Here is a 19,924-nt window from a genome sequence, read left to right as displayed (position 1 = left end):
GTATCTTTGTTCTACATTTCTGTAATCAATAATTTCATTTCTCGGGGCAGCTGGGTGCCTCAGTCAGTTGAGCATCCAACTTTTGAGTGTCTGACTCTTGATTTCAGTTCAGGTCATAATCCCATCCTAGGGTCATGGGATTGAGCCCCACTTGGTGTGGAGCCTGCTTAAGATTCTCTCTCTTTCCCTGTGCCCCCTTTCCCCTGCTTGTGTGCTCTCTCTCTCTAAAAAGAAAAAAAAAAATTAAAGGTAATACCATCCCCCAAAGTTCTACAATCAGAAGAAAGACACATTTCCATGAGTTGACAATGCCCTTTGCAAGCCAATAAATGACAAAGATGCATGGGAGAAAAAATAGCAAAAGGAGAGAGAAGAGGCAAAAATAAAACAAGACGAAAGGCAGCAACCAGAAAAAAAGAAAAAGAAATAATGACTAAAAATGAAAAGAAGCAATAGGATTAATGAGAAACAGACAAAGAGAAGTAGTAATAGAGAACAGACACAGCTAAAAAGGGAGAAAGAGGGAAATTTCAACAGTAGGGAGATACTCAATATAGGAATATAGCAGCCCTATATACCTCAACCATCACAGTAAAGGAGTTAACAAAACAGCAAAAACATGATGAATTTAGCCATACATCAACCTAATCAAGCTAACTGCCTTTGAGATGTTTTTCTTTTTAATTTAGAAAAACAGTTTTTCCATATAGGACAATACTGTATGATGGGTAAAAGTATCTCCAGAGCTGAAAAGTAACTCTATGCTAAATCTTTTATTTTATTCACTTGTTAAATTAATTTATTCTGAAATATGATAGTCTCCTACCTTCTAAAAAACTGCATGTAAAACATGCACAATTATATTTATTCATGACAAAACACTACAGTGCTCAATACTATTGCCAAACTGTAAAAATATATATTAGACCTATGACAGAAGTCTTGCTACCATTTACAAACGGAGGAATTCTAAAATTAACTTCAACGTCAAAGCACAAAACTTCAAGCTCTAAATGCAAAGCACAAATATGGATGCTTCCTGAGAACCTTGCATCTCAGTTTTCTTAATGGTTTTCATAGTTAAAGAAAAACATCCTGGGGCGCCTAGGTGGCTCAGTCGGTTAAGTGGCCGACTTCGGCTCAGGTCATGATCTCGCGGTCCGTGAGTTCGAGCCCCGTGTCGGGCTCTGTGCTGACAGCTCGGAGCCTGGAGCCTGTTTCAGATTCTGTGTCTCCCTCTTTCTGACCCTCCCTCATTCATGCTCTGTCTCTCTCTCTGTCTCAAAAATAAATAAACGTTAAAAAAAATTAAAAAAAAAAAAAAGTAAAGAAAAACATCTTAAGTACTGCTCCACCTGAATGTGACTCCTGGATCTGTGGTACAGATTAGGGATTCCCAAACTTTAATTATTCTTATATCATTTTCAAAATTTATACTATAGTATCATATTATTAAAACTCTCATTTACTTGTTTTGATAACTGTAAATTATCTCATTCATTATTTGGCTTCACCCTAACACCAAGTATTTGCTGTTATGTACATGTATATATAAAATATTTCATAGAAAAGATACAACTGTTCATATAAAAACTGTTCACCTGTGTACCCTGCAAAATTATTTTTGCATATGACCAATAATGTGTACCACACTTAAAGAAATCATACTAAAATACCACACTTTAGGTATTTATGATTCACATAAGAAGAGGTCTCACTGAAAAGATCAAAACCGATATTTACAACTATATTATAACCAAATAGGATTTTTGGAGCCAATATGATTAAATGATTATTGTACCTTTTCTAAAAAGCAGTTTTAGCATTTCAAAATAAGCCATGTCAAAAAAAACCAAAATAAGCCATGTCATTAGAAGGATGGATATTTAATCCATTATAAGGGATTTTCTACCTCACACTTTGAAAGATTCATTTCCTTTTTCACTGAGGAATTATTTACATACAATAAGATTTACCATTTCAAGTGTAGCTAGGTAAATTTTAATAATTATACATTGTCAAGTAACAACCACCAAAATTGAGATACAGTTCCATCACCTTAAGGTTTCCTTGCACCCCTCTGTAGTCACTAACCTCAGATCCAGGCAGCTATTTAAAGATTTGTATTTTTGATGCTACTTGTCTCTACAGTAGCACTGAATTCAAAGAAAATCTTGGTCACGTGTGTTATCTTCTAGCAAGAACAGCTAAATCTTAGGCTTTCGTGTAGATTAAGGTCAAAAAACAGAGGGACAATTCCCAAAATGAGGAAGAACTCTCTTCGAAACACCATCAGTGAACAATGATTTAATAAAAACTGAAGCTGACAAAAAAAAAAAAAAAAAGGTCAATGTGGTACAGTGTTTTCACGGTCTGGAAATACTATTTGAGAGAATGCTGATAGTTATAAGAGGATGAAAATAACAATGCAGAAGTCTATTCTGAGACAAAGTTGCTTTCACCTGACTGACTAATCAGTTCTGCAAATATGTAGCTATCTCTAGATATACATTCTTCATCCTTACTTTAACAGATAACCTGACATCTGACATTTTACCTATGTCCCCAACCATCTAAATCTACATTTTCCAGCACAAAAAAATCATGACAACCCTTAAGCCAATAAAAAAGATTAAAGTGTTATTTTCACTACTGAAAAAAAAAAACAGTAAAGCATCAACCTTCTGATGAATTATTATACACAACTAAAAAATAATAACTGAGCATTAACTGAAGGCCAAACATTGCTTTAGATGCTTATGTATATAACTCATTTAAATCGTTATAACTACCCTATGGGACATAGTTACTAAATGCCTAGAATAGGGCTGGCATATAGTGGGTATTCAATAAATACTTGTGATGAGTAAATAATGATTCACATCTATTTTGAAAATAAGGAAACAGGACCCAAGGTTATGGAGCTGGCTCCGAGTCACAGAACTAATATATGGCACACTCAGAATTCAAGCCCTGGGCGCCTGGGTGGCTCAGTTGGTTAAGCATCCAACTTCAGCTCAGGTCATGATCTCACAGCCTGTGAGTTTGAGCCCCATGTACAGCTCTGTGCTGACAACTCTGAGCCTGGAGCCTGCTTAGAGTTCTGTCTCCTTCTCTCTCTGCACCTCTCTCTCTCTCTCTCTCTCTCTCTCTCTCTCAAAAGTAAACAAACATTAAAAAAAAAAAATCCAAGCCCAGAAAGTTATCTCCAGAGCCCACATTTTTTGTAAAATATTTTATTTATTTTTGAGAGGCAGAACATGAGATGGGGAGGGTAGGAGAGAGGAGGGAGACACAGAATCCAAAGGAGGCTCCAGGCTCTGAGCTGTCAGTTTGGCATGGGGCTCGAACTCACGAGCCATGAGATCATGACCTGAGCTGAAGTCAGACGCTCAACTGACTGAGCTGAGCCACCCAGGTGCCCCCAGTGCCCACATTTTTAACACATTGCTATACTGCACCTTTAATGTAAATGCTACCTTTTCTCTAAAGATATAATCTATTATTGTAGCATATAAGCAGTAGAAAGGTTCTTAAAAATACACTAAAAAGGTAAGTCCTTCCTTTTTCATTTAACCAGTTTTTAAAGTATATATAGAGTGTGTCATAATATCTTGCCACTAACCAATGTATTACTTAATTTCTGAGACTCGGTTTCTTGTCTAAATGTGAGGGATAATAATGGTATGTCGCGTCACAGAGTAAAATGAGGAAACGCATGTACGGTGATAAGAATGCCTGATACATCGCTTCTCGGCCTTTTGGCTAAGATCAAGTGAAGAATGCCTGATACATAGTGCTATGGTTAGCTAAAATCATTCCTTAAATGTTTACTTAAAGTGTCTTATTCCTACTACTTTTATAACGGAAAAGAACAGTTCATAATACTGTCTCCATGAGATACCTAAGTTAAACATCTTGCATCTTATGTGACACCCAGATGACAGCTAAACAGTTAACCACAGTAGCAAAAATTACAATGTTCATTACAAGTCATATCTTTCTGTTTTTTACTTATAACACCCCCAGATTTTTCACAAAATTTCTCTTAATGCCAAAGTACCTTTCCTATAATCAGGATCATTTTGCTTTGCAATGTATTCAAAGGCCTATTTCAAGAATTGTCCTTAGCTCTCTTCTTTTTGATTGTGGTAATTTTCCTCCAACTACACCACAGGTACTTCCTACCTTCTTTTTCAAGATGCTAAAATGTATTACATAACTAGCCTAACAATAATCTATATATAACCACTTGTAATCAAAAGAGAACCTCGGAATGCCCACATAAGTATTAAGTGGCATTTTACACCCTTCCAATATTAAGAAATAAGAGCCTCCCCTGCATATTTTCCCCTCAAATTACATGGATTTTCTTTAAGATTATGGAACGTATTGTAACAGCAGCATATAATTTTCCAACACAATAATTCTTTTCCAATTGAAAGGTATCCTGTAATATTATCAACATCAATGTGAAAAGACCCCAATTTTCAATTTGACAAAGCTTTTGGGGGGAAGCTTTATCTTTAGTAAACAGCAATTTTCACATGCATAACTGCAAAAACTATGGGAATATAACTAATCATTCTTGGCTCTACACCATTTCAAAGCAATGGATTATTAATTCAACTTATATTAGTAGAAAACTAAAACATTTTTAAAATTAAATAAAATTGTTCATAAGGAGAAAACAAGGCAATGTAGTTTTATTAATTAGTAAAGTCCCTATTAATAAAATGCTGTTGGGAAGAACTGATTCAATTACATTTTAGGCAACAGACTTAAATTATAGTAAATTATTAGGCAACAGACTTAATGGTATGTGAAACAAGTGCTTCTCAGGCTAATTCCTCACTTTACATTTATATGTAACTATTTATATTTATTAAAGCATTCTAATAACTTAGTAAGAATTTTTTTTCATAATCAGGACCTTGAATAAGCACATCTACAAAAATTAAAATAAGGAAGCAGTATTTACTAAATCAACATGCACTGTAAACTTACCAGCCTACGATTTAGCAATATTTTATCCCAACAACTAATTATGTAGGAGTGTTAAATTCAAAGTCTTCTGAACTTGGAAAAGTACACGTAATAAATGTGCCTTTTTACAAAATTAGATTCAGAATGGTATTTGTCAAATGTAATTTTATTCTCCCAATTGTTTTGTGACATTGTTGAAAAACACAGACTGAGGAAAAAAGGTAATTCAAATTGTAAAGAATATAAACTTTGAAGTCTGTTTTCTCAACTCTATTAGAAACTCTCATCTTATACAAAAAGAATAAGTTTCACTCTCTATATAATCTAGATCCCTTCAAAATTAAAAGAGTAGTAATTATGTCTGACCTGTATAATCTTTCATTGTACATGAGTGAGGTGTTCCATGGGTATCTAGAACACTGAAAATTATGCCTTTAAACAACTATAAATCCTTTTGGATGGCAATTATGAGAGATGTGATATAATGAGAGAGTCTAGAGGCAGAAAAGACGTTATCATGCCTAGACTTTACCCCATATTAATTGTGTGTTTCAGACAAACCACTTAACTGTAACTAAGTCTTGATTTTTCTCAACTGCAAACACAGCGATAATATTACCTACCATACAGGACAGCTGAGAGGGTAAAACCAGGTAAGACATGAAAGTATTGGTAAACTGTGAAGTATAATCTATAAAGGACAATACACATGCTACCAATTATATACTTATTACTACATACTTCCTTGTCTTCTTGAACAGAATACACTAAATATTGAACCCATGGCCATAATTACAAGTTATTGTGCTAAGCTGTAATACAGGGATCAAAGTCACCATAACCCAGGCTAAAGGAGGCCAAGGTGGTAGGCTGACTGTTTTGGTGTTCTTTTATAGCTTCGGATGCCTTTTATACAGTTAGTTGTTGGCTGAGACTTTCACTGCTAACAGGGTATCTAGCTACCTATGGGGAGCTTTTCCAGAGTAATGCCAGTTAAAAAAATCCTCTCTCCTATAATTTGCTGCTCCACTTCCTTTCTCACCTTCTCTCAATGGACAACTGTCTTCTTCACAAAGAAAAAAGAAGTCACCAAATAAGAACTCATTGACTTCCAGCAGCCAAACGGACAAAGGAATCTGCTCTTGGATCCACCTTCTCATCCTTCTGTCCTGTAACAATGGAGACAGGTTCCTCCTTCTCTTACCTAAAGCTAATCCTTCTACTTATGGTTCAGACATCCCCTTCTGCTTTCTGTCAATTATTGTCTCTCTCCCACAACTTCAACCCCAAGCCTTCTCTTGGCTACTTCCCATAAAATTTAAACATGCTCAAGTCTCTTCTGTCTTCTAAAAGGATACACAGGAATGAACATTTTATCACGCTCCAGCTATCCTCCTTCTCCTTACCTGCCGGCTACAGCTCTCCTGACCTAGAGAAATAATACTAAATGCACTTCTACTTGGGAAGGTGTGCACATGGAAGGCAGACACAGTGGGATTAGGGGAGGCAGGGATTAAAACTAAAATAATTTTGAAATAATGAGTTAAGAGTTAATAGGCTAGGGTAGGGGAGGAGGCACAGCGGATCCGGGAGAGAGAGCAGCAAATGCAAAGGCACATAGCTGAGGAAGGGTGATTTGGCTCCTAAAGGGAAATGAAAATAGTTCAGGGTTTCCACTAAGGACAAATTTATACATACATTTATCCTTACTCCCTCCCAAAACCCCATTAAAATACCAGCAAAAAAACCAGTAATTTTTTTAAAAGGCAAAAGCATAAATGCATAAGAACAAACATAATAGGAAAGAAGAGAAAAAGCAGATGAGACACCAAAATCTAAGAAGATAGAAAATTGATCCACACATGGTAACCAATTCCATCTACCTGAGAAAACTGAAACCTAAGCCTGGAGCAAGAAACAATTGAGAGGTGAGCTCATTCATGCAGACGACCTGAAGAACTAAAGGCATTAAGTACTTTTGAGAGTGGGGTTGAGGAGCAGGACTGACAAAAGGAAGATTGGTTGAGACTACTGAAGATGTAATCAGACCTCCAGCTCTCCTCCTCATCAAAAAGCCAGGTATCTCCTCTCTCCTACCACAGCAGAAAACCAGAGGTTTAATGTATGGAGATAGATCAAAGAAGGTTCTGGATTTGGAAATATTAGGTTGAGGGGTAGAATGCAAAGTTGCACTGAAAACAAAAACAGAATGACAAAACAAAACAAAGAAAGAAAAGTTGGCCCATGGAGCTATATGAGCCCATGTTCCCATCTTCCCAGGTAGGAGATCTGAAAATTCCCCTCTCGAAAGTTGATTCAGCTAGTGTACATTTGGAGTCATCCAACAAAATAATTAACTCTACTTTATGAAATCCCCCCAGTTATGAATAGGAACCCCCAAATAAGCTTGGAACATGTCACTAATTTTTAAACATTTTGTATCGCTTTATTTGTATTTTATTTTGTTCATTTATTTTTCAGCATAAGTGTATTTTTTAATTTCCATCCTCTATTTCTCCCATCTCTCCACCCACCTTCCCTCTGGTAACCATCAGTTTGTTCTCTATAGTTAAGAGTCTGTTTCTCATTTATCTTTGCTCATTTGTTTTGTTTCTTAAAATCCACAAATGAGTGAGATCATATGGTATTTGACTTTCTCTGACTTACTTTGCTTAGCATTATACTCTCTAGCTCCATCCATGTTGTTCTAAATGGCAAGATTTCACTCCTTTTATGGCTGAATACTATTCCACTGTGTATATATACCACATCATCTTTATCCATTCTTCAATCAACAGACATTTGGGCTGCTTCCATTGTTTAGCTATTTCAAATAATGCTGCAATAAACATAGGGTGCATATATTCCTTTGAATTAGTGTTTCTGTATTCTTTGGGTAAATGCCCAGTACTGCGACTACTGGATCAGAGTAGTTCTATTTTTAATTTTTTGAGGAGCCTCTCTACTGTTTTCCACAGTAGATGCACCAGTTTGTACTCCCATCAACAGTGCAGGAGGGTTCCTTTTACTCCACATCCTTGCCAATAACTGTTGTTTCTTATGTTTTTGATTTCAGCCATTCTGGTAAGTGTGAGGTGATATCTCATTGCAGTTTCCATTTGCATTTCCCTGATGATGTGTGATGCTGAACATCTTTTCATGTGTCTATTGGCCATCTGGATGTCTTCTTTGGAGAAATGTCTGTTCATGTCTTCTGCCCACTTTTTAAATTTTTTTTTAATGTTTATTTATTTTTGAGAGAGATAGAGACAGAATGCAAGTGGGTTGGGGCAGAGAGAGAGAGGGAGGCACAGAATCTGAAGCAGACTCCAGGGCTCCGAGCTGTCAGCACAGAGCCTGACGCGGGGCTCAAACTCACGAGCTGTGAGATCATGACCTGAGGCAAAGTGGGACGCTCAACCTACTGAGCCACCCAGGAGCCCATTCTGCTCACTTTTTAATTGGATTATTTGTTTTTTGGATATTGAGTTGCATCAATTCTTTACATATTTTGGATACTAACCCTTTATCAGATATATCATTTGCAAATATCTTCTCCCATCAGTAGGTTGCCTTTTAGTTTTGCTGATTATTTCCTTCACTGTGCAGAAGTTTTTATTTTGATGTAGTCCCAATAGTTTATCTTTGGTTTTATTTCTCTTCCCTTAGGAGACATATCTAGAAAAATGCTGCTATAGCTGATGTCAGAGCAATTACTGCCTGTACTCTCTTCATGGATCTTTATGGTTTCAGGTCTCACATTTAGGTCTTTAATCTATTTTGAGTTTATTTTTGTGTATGGTGAAAGAAAGTGGTCCAGTTTCATACTTTTGCACGTGGCTGTCCAGTTTTCCCAACAACATTTGTTGGAGAGACTCTTTTTCCCATTGTATATTCATTCATCCTTTATTGAAGATTAATTGGCCATATAAATTGTAGGTTTATGTCTGGGTTTTTTGTTCTCTTCCATTGATCTCTATTTTTATGCCAGTACCATAGACTGTTTTAATTATGACTGCTTTGTAATATAACTTGAAATCTGGAATTGTGATACCTCCAGTTTTGTTTTTCTTTTTTCAAGTTTGCTTTGGCTATTTGAGGTCTTTTGTGGTTCCACACAAATTTTAGGAATGTCTGTTCTAGTTCTGAGAAAAAAAATGCTGTTGGTATTTTGATAGGGATTGCATTAAATGTGTAGATTGCTTTGGATAGTATAGACATTTTAACAATATTTATTCTTCCAGCCTGTCAACATGGAATGTGTTTCCCTATCTTTGCATTGTCTTGAATTTTCTTCATCATAAAAGCCCTCTGCAATGTAGATCTAGAGGGAACATACCTCAACATAATAAAGGCCTTACATGAAAAACCCACAACCAGCATCATACTTAATGGTGAAAAACTGAGAGCTTCCCCCTAAGGCCAGGAAAAAAAGATGTCTGCTCTCACCATTTTTATACAATATAGTACTGGAAGTCCTAGCCACAGCAATTAGACAACATATAGAGACAAAAGGATCCAAATTGGTAAGGAAGAAGTAAAACTCTCACTATTTGCAGATGACATGATACTGTATGTAGAAAACCCTAAAGACTCCACCAAAAACTACTAGAATTGGTAAATAAATTCAGTAAAGTCGCAGGATACAAAACCAACATATAGAAATCTATTCTATTCCTATATACTAATAATGAAGCATTGGAGTGAAACATTTCATTCTTAAAGATGAAAAGATGACCAATGATCACCAAATATAGGAAAAAAGAACCTCTATGACAAAAGGAAGACAAAAACCAAAAGGAACTCAAAGAGGGGCACCTGGGTGGTTCAGTCGGTTGAGCGTCTGACTCTTGATCTCAGGGTAGGGAGTTCAAGCCCCATGTTGGGCTCCATGCTGGGCATTAAGTCTACTTAAAAAAAAAAAAAAAAAAAAAAGAGGGGCGCCTGGGTGGCTCAGTCGGTTGAGCGTCCGACTTCAGCTCAGGTCATGATCTCACGGTCCGTGAGTTCGAGGCCTGCCTAGGGCTCTGTGCTGACAGCTCAGAGCCTGGAACCTACTTGGGATTCTGTCTCCATCTTCTCTCTGCCCCTCCCCGGCTCATGCTCTGTCTCTTTCTCTCTCTCTCTCTCTCAAAAATAAACAAAAACAAATGTATAAATAAAAAAATAAAATAAAATAAAAAGAACCCAAAGAAAAAGAAGAAAACTTAAAAAAAAACTTTATTAACCTAAACAAAATATTTTATTCCTAAAACAATATCAGGAAGTCACACACACATCAAAAAGAAAATTCAGAAAATAGGCAGAGTTGTTAGAAATAAAAATACAAAATTGAAGTCATCAATAGAGGAATTAAAATATAAAGATGATTACATTCATACAATTCACTCATTGAACAAAATTTGAGTACCTACTACTTTCCAGAGATAATTTAGTAAGAGGTAAATTAGGAAAATATCATGTCCTAGAAGACAAATGAAAATATAACAAAGAAGAATATGTGATAAACTGTGTCAAATGCTGCTGTTATCTAAGCAGGGTTGACAATTTAAATGTATTACTTAGCAAAGTGGTGTCTGCCTGGAAGAAGAGGTCTCATCTTTGGAATGCCCAGAAACAGTGTCTTACCCCCTTTCCAAGGCTTCTTCCATAGCTTACCATCAGTACCTAATAGACATACCTCTTCATCCCAAAGCAATTTATACATCCATACCAACTTTGTTCAGAATTCTTCAGCTCTATTTGGCTTAGGAAGAAACCAAGTTAGGAGAAAAAATTTTGGTTTTTCTTTAATTGAGTTTGGTCTGGAAAGTCCTCTCCTCCAAACTCCATCTCTCCACAAGGAGCCAATACAGCAAAGCTTATTGGGAGACAGTTGGGCCAACCATTCTTCCTTTTAAGTGTCTTTTTTTTTTTTTCCCCCTTTGCTCACTTTGACCCTCCTTCTCCAGGACTTTAGTTCCTCACATTTGCAGGTACCATAACATAGTACAGTGGGCCCACATACACCTGTGCACCAGAATCACTGGTCCAGCTGGTTAAAGTTGTAGGCATCAGGGGATCAAAAGGCACAAAGAAACTTTTTAGCATTATGAAAATGTTCCATATCTTAACCGTGGTGATAATTTACACAGTTGTACATAACTACAGAAAACCTCTTCAAAATAAATTTAAATTTAAACGTTGACACCTCAAAAAACTGAAAAAGGCAGTTATTAATTATGCTAGGACAAAAGGCACAAACCACCTCTACTCTGGGAAAAGTAGGATAAATGGTCATCTTACTAATAAATCAAAATGAAGACTAAGTATTAACCATTGGTTATAGCAACATGGATATTGTGAAGTAATAGAAAAAAATATCCACATGTCTCTGCCTCCAGTTTCTGGCGCAGAATTCCTAAAACCCTTGGAATCTCCTGGGTGACTGAAGTGTCTTTTTTTCTAATGGGGTGACTCTCGGTGGGCTCCTGGATGGGGGCTGATCACCAGAAAGTCTAAGCCATAATTGGAAGCTTGGAACTTTCAGGCCCATCCCTCATTCTCCAGAGAAGGGAGAGGAGATGGAAATGGAGTTAGTAATCAATCATGCCAACATGATGAAGCCTACACGAAATTCCCAACAGTACAGGGTTCAGAAAGTATCTGAGTCGGTGAACACATACATCTACATGCCAGGAGGGTAGCATACCCCAGCTTCACAGTGACAGAAGCTCCTGTATTCTGTATCTCTTCATCTGGCTATTCATCTGTATCCTTTACCATAACCTTTATTATATAATGAACTGGTAAATGTGATGATTTCCCTGAGTTCTGTGAGCCTTTCTAGCAAATTATCAAACTCAAGGAGGGGGTCAGGGAACCCTAATCTATAGCTGGTCGGTCAGAAGTATAGGTGACAACCTGGGACTTGTGACTGGCATCTCAAGTGGGGGCAGTGTTGTGGGAGTGAGCCCTTAACTTTGTGGGATCTGACGCTATCTCCAGGGAATGTCAGAATTGAAGTGAATTATAGGACATCCAACTGGTGTTGCAGAAAATTGCTTGATGTGTTGAAAATCCACACATCTGGTGACAGAAGAATTATGTGTGCGTAAAGGAAAAACACAGGAGGACTGTGTTTTTTCCCATTACAGATATCACTGGCAATCTTGATAAGAGCAGTTTCAGTGTAGTGGTGGGAGCAAAGCCTCACTGGAGTAGGTTTACAAGAGTTGGGAAGAGGAAAATTGGAGAAAGGAAATAGAGATAACATACTGAAATGTTTTTTGCTACAAAGAATACAGAGGGGTGCCTGGATGGCTCAGTTGGTTAAACATCCGACTCTTGATTTCAGCTCAGGTCATGAACTCATGGTTTGTGAGATAGAGACCCACATCAGGCTCTGTGCTGATAATACAGACCCTGCTTGGAATTCTCTCTCCCTCTTCCTTTGCCACTCCCCCACCTCAAAATAAATAAATTTTTTTTTTTTTAAAGAAGAACCATAGAAGAGTTGGGGCAACAAGTGGCAGAAATGGGTTGAAAGAAAGGATGGATTTTTTTTTTTCCAAAGATGGGAAAAATGATGGTACATTTTAATGCAGATAGGAATAATCCAGGAGAACAGGCCAGATATCCTACAAACTCATAGTTGTTTGTTTTCTTTTGTTTTCTTAAATAAGGAGCTGAGGACTCAAAGAAACCCAAAGAATCCAAATTCAAAATGAAAAGGTCCTCCACAGAAGAGAAGAAACCCATTACTGGCTTTATCTTTGGCATAGCAGCAGGAGCAGGAAGCCATCACAGATGTAGATAAAAAGAAAACAAATTAGGGGTGCCTGGGTGGCTCAGTCTGTTAAGCGTCCACCTCTTGGTTTCAGCTCAGGTCATGATCTCATGGTTCATGAATTCGAGCTCCACATCGGGCTGACAGCATGGAGCCTGCTTGGGATTTCTCTCTCCCTCTCTCTCTCCCCCTCCCCAATTCATGCTGTCTCTCTCAATAAATAAATAAATAAATAAATAAATAAATAAATACATAAACTTAAAAAAAAAAGAAAAGAAAACAAACTTTTAATCATTTTTAAGGGCCAACTCCAGACTGGCATGACCTATGGACGGGCCCCAAATGTACAGAGACTGTACCTGCCCACCAATTCTATTCCATAGGCCTTTACCAAGTATTCACAAGGAAGAACAGAGATAGGACAGGACAGCCAAGAGTCATTCATCTATGAGGCACTGGTACAAGTGGCCTACTAAAGTTGGAGGATAGGACTGGAGAACTGAGAGAAAACCCTCCAAACCATGAGATCATGACCTGAGCCGAAGTCAGACGCTTAACCAACTGAGCCACCCAGGCGCCCCAAGAATACACTTGATTTTTAAAAAAGACACTTCAGAAAAGATAATTATACAAATGGCTAATAATAACATTTAAAAATGCTTACAATCATTAGTCATCAGAGAAATACAAAACCAAACCACAATGAGAGATCACTATAAACACAGAATTGGGTGGTGGTTCTCAATGGAATGGGGAGGTTGGCCATTTTGACCCCCAGGAGACATTTTTAGTTGTTACTGGCATCTAGAATGCTGCTCATCATCCTACACTGCACAGGGCAGCCCCACATAACAAAGAATTATCCTGCCCTAAATGTCAATGGCAGCAAAATTGAGAAACCCTCAATTGATGAAATGAAAGAGACAAATAGCATCAAATGTTGGTGAAGATCTAGAGCAACTGGAACTCTCTAATAGGATAAGAGAGGGTATGCAAAATGACTCACTCATTTTGGTGTTTGACAAGTGCTAATATATGAAGAGCAAACGGCTTCTCATTGCCATATTAAAGGTCAACATGGACTAAAAGGCCTGCATGATCTAGACCCAGTCTACTTTTCTAGCCTCGACTCTCACTGAAATGAGGGAAAAGGATGATTCAGTATGAGGAAAAATTTTTCAATCAAGTCTACTTGACTTTAACGAAAGAAATCTTGAAAATTCTGAGACAAAAGAAATCTTAGTATCATTTAGTCAGCTTACTACCTAAAGAAGGGATAGTAATACATTCTTGACAGTAAAATGGCTACTGTCTCTCACAATAAACACAAACAGTTTTGGCAAAATCTCAGATCTATTTGACAAAAACTATAGGAACAACTAATGCTACATAAGTAATGATGCTCTATCCCTTTTGTAAACTAAGTTAACTGGAGACCATTATAGAGTTACTGACATTGGCTTAAGAAACTTCACAATATAGGTTGAAAAAAATTAAAATAACAGTTAAGAAAGATACTATATACTTACAAATACAACTCATTTCACAAAAGAATTGAGTTGTGTGAAAAACAGTGTATAAATGGGCACTATTCAATAAAAACACAATACAAACTATAAATGCAAGCCACATATGCAATATCAAAGCAAAATCAGATTAAATTAATTTTATATTTTATTATACTATATGCAAATGTATGCATACATTATGTACAAAATATGCAAAATAGCCAATATACCCAAATTTTTATCACCTCAATATGTAATCAACATAAAGTTTAGATTATTTTATATTCTTTTTTTTTTTTTTTATTTAACGTTTATTTATTTTTGAGACAGAGAGAGACAAAGCATGAACGGGGGAGGGTCAGAGAGAGGGAGACACAGAATCTGAAACAGGCTCCAGGCTCTGAGCGGTCAGCACAGAGCCCGACGCGGGGCTCGAACTCACGGACCGCGAGATCATGACCTGAGCTGAAGTCGGCCGCTTAACTGACTGAGCCTATATTCTCTTTTTGTACTAAGTCTTCAAAATCCGCTGTGTATTATACATTTATAGTAAATTTCATTTTGGACTAGCCACATTTCAAATGCTCAATAGACACATGTAGCTAGTGGCTACTGGATGCTAACATTGCTTATTCTAAGCACTTTACATGGACTATTTCATTTAATCCTCTCTGAGGCACATACAGGGGGAAAGTAACTTGTCCCAAGTTCCCACAGTTAGTGGTAGAATCAGGATTCCAAATCAACCTGCATGACTCAGATTTCTTGCTCCAAACCATGTTTTCCCATTTCAAATTAAAAAAAAAAAAAAAAAAAATTTTTTTTTTTTTTACAATATTACTGACACTTTCAACTAATCAAATTAATACCTTACTTCTCCTGCTTTGATATCATATATTCATTTTAGGGAAACCTAAATTTCCCATCACTTAAGAAAAAACTGTTTCCCCCCACCCCCATGATTTAAATCTGCAAGCAAAGACTTACCAGTAATATGAGTTTTTGATACTTTTGTTTTAGGTCTGACATACTTGCAGATGGGTCTGCCCCCAGAATGCTGTACCAATCCTTCTTTGGTATCTGCTCAAATGCCATCATCCACTGAACAAGAAGTGGGCCTTCTCGGATAGGCTTAATAAAAATATTGATGACGATTCATTAGTTTGCAGGATCGAAGAAATACGCAAGTACGTTTCTAAGTTCTTTAATATTTAGGAGTAAATCATGATTACAATACAATCCTCATGAAGCATATATTTTCATTTTCATTCAAAACGCCCCAAGAATCTCACGTGTAAGTATACAGACAAGGATGGAACATGTGTTACAGGTTTCATGATATACACTTATATCTTAAATCAATGAATATATAATAGCATTAAGAAAAAAGAATCCGAAAATGAACCTGAGCGGTGATGACCTCTAAGAAGGTATTTGTGCTAGTCTCATGGTAAAGGCGGCACACAAGAAGTCCTCAGTAAACACACTAGAGAAATTTAATAAATGCTGACAAATTTAAAAAATGTTGAAAGCAAAACAAAACAGCAAAGAATTAAAATGAATTTGGGAGCATTCCCTCTTAGCGTTTCCATTTCTTAGTGTTCACATTTCTTCCACATTACCTCAATAGAGTAATATGGGAAAGGGCTGGTCAGCATGGGCGGCAGGTAGACAGCAAGAGTCCCTCGGTTTCTGGCGCTCACAAAGAACTGAAAGTGCTCACAGGAGGACACCCCAGCCCTCTAGACTACAGAACAGACCTCGCCGGGAGCCCCAGAAATCAGGCAACCTCTTCCCACAGCCGGTAACTTCAAGAGATGGGGGTGGGGAGCTCCTCAAAATTGAGACTTGGGAATCCACTGTACTCACTGCGGCTGTACCACCCAGCCTTAGGCGGATACCCTCCGCTGCCTTTACTCAGTATCAAACTTACCAAACTTCTTACAGTACTTCGTACCCACTCCTCGCCTGCAGCCTGCCAAAACCCGGAACCGGCTTCTCCTTCCGCCGGAAGTCATTGCTCTGACGTGACTACGTTTCTAGTCGAGCTCTTATGGCCGAGACACCAAGCAAGAGGCGCTCCGCCCTCCTGGACGCGGTCGCTATGGTAACCAGTCTCTGCTTCCAAGGAGTTTACTAGCAGTAAGTGTCGGGTTGTGAAAAGAGGTGTCTTTCGCTTCTTTCTAACTCCGGTTTGTCCCAGGTCTGCGACTGTAGTGTTTCTCCTCTCCCCCAAGAGTACTTCACACCCGGGCTTCCCCCGCCTTCCCCAAAGCTCCCTCCGCTTACCCTGCCCAGCGCTGCTCCCAATCCTTTTGTGGTTGGTGATGGTTCTTCGGCAGGTGGCGGGGGGGGGGGGGGGGGGGGGGGGGAGAATGGTGGAGTAGGGGGATGTGAAAGATGAGATCTAATTCCTCCCTTGTCGCTACACTTGCCTTAGAATGTTCTTATTATAAAAAAAAAAAAAAAGAAAAAAAAAGAATGTTCTTATTCTAAAATTAAGAGAAAACCTATGACGAATGAAGTTTTTCTTTTCAGTTTGAATAGTTTTTTTTCTGGAAAAGGTTTTTGTTTTTTTTTTAATTTGAGAGAGCGCGCGACAGAGATGGGGGAGAAGGAGAGAGAGAGAGAGAGAGAGAGAGAGAGAGAGAGAGAGAATCTCAAGCAGACTCCATGGTCAGTCCCAGCCAGTGGAGGGGTCGGGGTGGGGGAATGGATCCCAGGACCCTAAGCCAAAATCAAGAGTCCAACGCTCAACTAACTCAGCCACTCAGGCCCCCACCCTGGAAAAGATTTTCAACCCAATTATTTCTTGTAGATCTTAGCAACTGGTAACTTTTAAAAATCCATTCACATTTACTATCTCGCTTCACTTTCACTTCAACCCGGTGAGGCTAATAAGGCAGGTGTTAAAATCCCATTTTGTAGATGAGGAAACAAACCAAGCATCAAGGCCAAATAGCTAATTGTATAGCAGCAGAACAGGACACTCAGGAAGTCAGCATATTACCAGGGAAGCCAGGCTATCTTTCAAGGTTACAGAAAAAGCAGAATGAACCACTCCACTTTGAGGCAGTTGTTGGGCACTCCAAAAGGCTACTGTTAGGTTTTTTTGGTTAGTTTTCCCTTCTTCATTCTGCTTTGCCTTCTGTTCTTCCATTTAGTATCTCTATACTGCTCACCTTACACTGACCTCTCTTCTTGCATTGTACCCAGAGGTGAAACTGCATCTTGTGTTTTGTCAATATGATTTAAATTTCACTTGGAGATGTTAAGTTAGTTGGTTCTGTTGTTGTTACTGCTTAAATTTGCTTTTCTTCTTCTTTTTTGTCTTTCTTCTACCAAATCTCAGTTGAAGAAGCAATCAAGATAAACCTAAGTACATTAAGTAAAATATTTTAATATGGCCAAATTATTTAATGATGGTATAAAGAATAACTCAATGACACAAGAAAGTGAGAAAATCCAGAGTTAAAAGTATAGACTGGGTTCTCCATAGGATTTTGTCATGTTTAAAATTAGAGACAGAACATTATGCCAAGTTAGAGGATTTGATTTTAGTCCTGGTTCCAACATACCTTCTGTGTGGCTCTAAGGAAGTACCTTATATGAATGAACTGTGTTGTTCTGAATACCTTTCTTGACACACCGTTGAAATTTTAGCCCCCAAACACCCCCCTTTCCACTGCTTAGTGCTTCCTCATATAGATAGTTATGCTCAGATCCTCCAATTTTTACAGCAAGAGCATGCAACTTTGATTTATGATCCCCTAAGGTATTGTGTTGTCTCTTTTATTCCCTTTTTTTAAGCCAAATTCTGAAAAGTCTGATCATGGTACCTCCATTTTCTCAAGTTACTCTTTTATATTTGTGTGTGTGTGTGTGTGCGTGTGTGCGTGTGTGCGTGTGTGCGTGTGTGTGTGTGTGTGTGTGTGTGTATGTGCGCGCGCTCTGTGTGTGTATGTATGTATGTAGGTAGGTAGGTTTTAGATAGTAAGAAATATGCATTTTTCTCCTAGCAATTCCCAAGTCTTCTGTCATTTCATCTCGACATACTCTAGCTCACATCACTAAAGCATACTTTAGTTTGCAACTTTTACTTTCATCTCCATAAAGTCATTCCACTGAAATGATCAATAACTCATTGATGGCATCCAATATCTGGTCTCTATTTACATTTCCTTAGTTGTCTCAGAAATGACTTTTTATGGTTAGTTTGCTTGAATCATGATCCAAACAAAATCTATACATTGTTTTCAACGTTCTGTCTCTTAAGTATCTTAGCTATAGCAGTCCCACTTCATTGCTATCTAGGTATTTTTTTCCTTTCATGCCATTGGCTTATTGAAAGCCAGATCAGTTGTCTTACAGTCTGAATTTATTATTACAGAATAAGCTTTTAAAACACTTTTTGCATGAATCCCTGCTCATTTTTCTTTATTTTTATTTTTCTAGAGCATTATTGCCCAATAGAAATATGATGTAAGCCACAGATGCAAGCCACATATATAATTTTAAATTTCCCAGTAGCCACATTAGGAAAATAAAACGAGGTGAAATGATTTTTAATAATATATTTTATTTAACCTAATATATTTGGAGTATGATAATTTCAAAATGTAATCAATGTATTATTAATGGTATTTTACATTGCTTTTTCATGCTAAGTTTTCAAAAGCTGCTGTGTATCTTACCTGTATTGCCTATTCTCAGTTTGGACTTGCCACATCTCAGGTGCTAAATAGCTACATATAACTAGTGACTGCTGTTTTGAACAAGTCAGGTCTAGAGAATAAAGTCTTGGGGTGCCTGACTGGCTCAATCAATAGAGCATGTGACTCTTGATCTCAGGGTCGTTGAGTTTAAGCCCCACGTTGGGTGTAAAGCTTACTTTAAAAAATAAGTAAATAAATAAAAAGGAAGATAAAGTCCTAACTCCTTAACCTGGTATTTACTTACCACCCCAATATGATCCATAGTTTTCTAGCCTCATCACCTATTAACCTCCTACATGAAATGTTGAACAATGGGATCTTTTCTTGGTACTTCATCCATAATTTCGTTCAGGTGGTTCTCCTTGCTTATACCATCTTTCCTCTTTGTTTCCACCCATCAATTTTATCCCTCCTTTAAGACCCATCTCTTCCATCAAGCCTTTTATGATGGTCCAATCCTTAGAAATTAGTTCCTCCTCTCAACTTTCATAGCAAGTCCTGTGTGTACTCCTCATTTGCACTCATCCTATCTCACAGGGTACTATTATACATTTTGGATGTGTGTTCTGATTCCCTAATTCCATAAGGTCTGTAGGGCAGGGACACCTCTTAAAGAAACTAAGCATCAACTATCTTGCCACATATCTGAAGTTGATGTGTATTTATAATAGTTTTGTTTCTCACTATCTTATTTTAAGAAGGTAATTTATCCAATTTTTTTAAATAGGCTCCACACCCAATATGGGACTCTAACTCATGACCCTGAGATCTAGAGTCACATGTTCTACCGACTAAGCCAGCCAGGCATCCCAGTAACTTATCCATTTTATGTAAAACTAACATAGCAGAAATATAAACTGTGTTAGCACAATGGTTAAGAGCATGAAGTCTGGTGTCAGACTGCATAGGTTTGAACCCAGGCTCTGTCTCTTACTGGTTATGTGAAC

At 37.7% G+C, this 19,924-nt stretch overlaps 1 protein-coding gene across 1 annotated transcript in view; it reads right to left on the bottom strand.

Annotated features, from left to right (window-relative positions):
* Positions 1-16,250, bottom strand: part of DNAJC24 (DnaJ heat shock protein family (Hsp40) member C24) — a 55,155-nt gene extending 38,905 nt beyond the window's left edge. The window contains exons 1-2 of the mRNA XM_047071057.1: positions 16,196-16,250; positions 15,250-15,393 (exon numbers count right to left, since the gene is read on the bottom strand). Of these exons, the coding sequence (XP_046927013.1) occupies positions 15,250-15,360 (111 nt within the window). The 5' untranslated portion in view covers positions 15,361-15,393; positions 16,196-16,250. The remainder of the gene's footprint in view (positions 1-15,249; positions 15,394-16,195) is intronic.
* Positions 16,251-19,924: the final 3,674 nt, after the last annotated feature.

The sequence above is a fragment of the Lynx rufus genome, unplaced genomic scaffold, assembly GCF_022079265.1.
Source record: "Lynx rufus isolate CCGP_SWC_20201006 ecotype Redwood Valley unplaced genomic scaffold, mLynRuf1.p SCAF_9, whole genome shotgun sequence".
In the NCBI taxonomy this organism is placed as follows: Eukaryota; Metazoa; Chordata; class Mammalia; order Carnivora; family Felidae; genus Lynx; species Lynx rufus.
The sequence above is the reverse complement of the archived record's forward strand: the minus strand, read 5'-3'. Positions and strand labels throughout refer to the sequence as shown.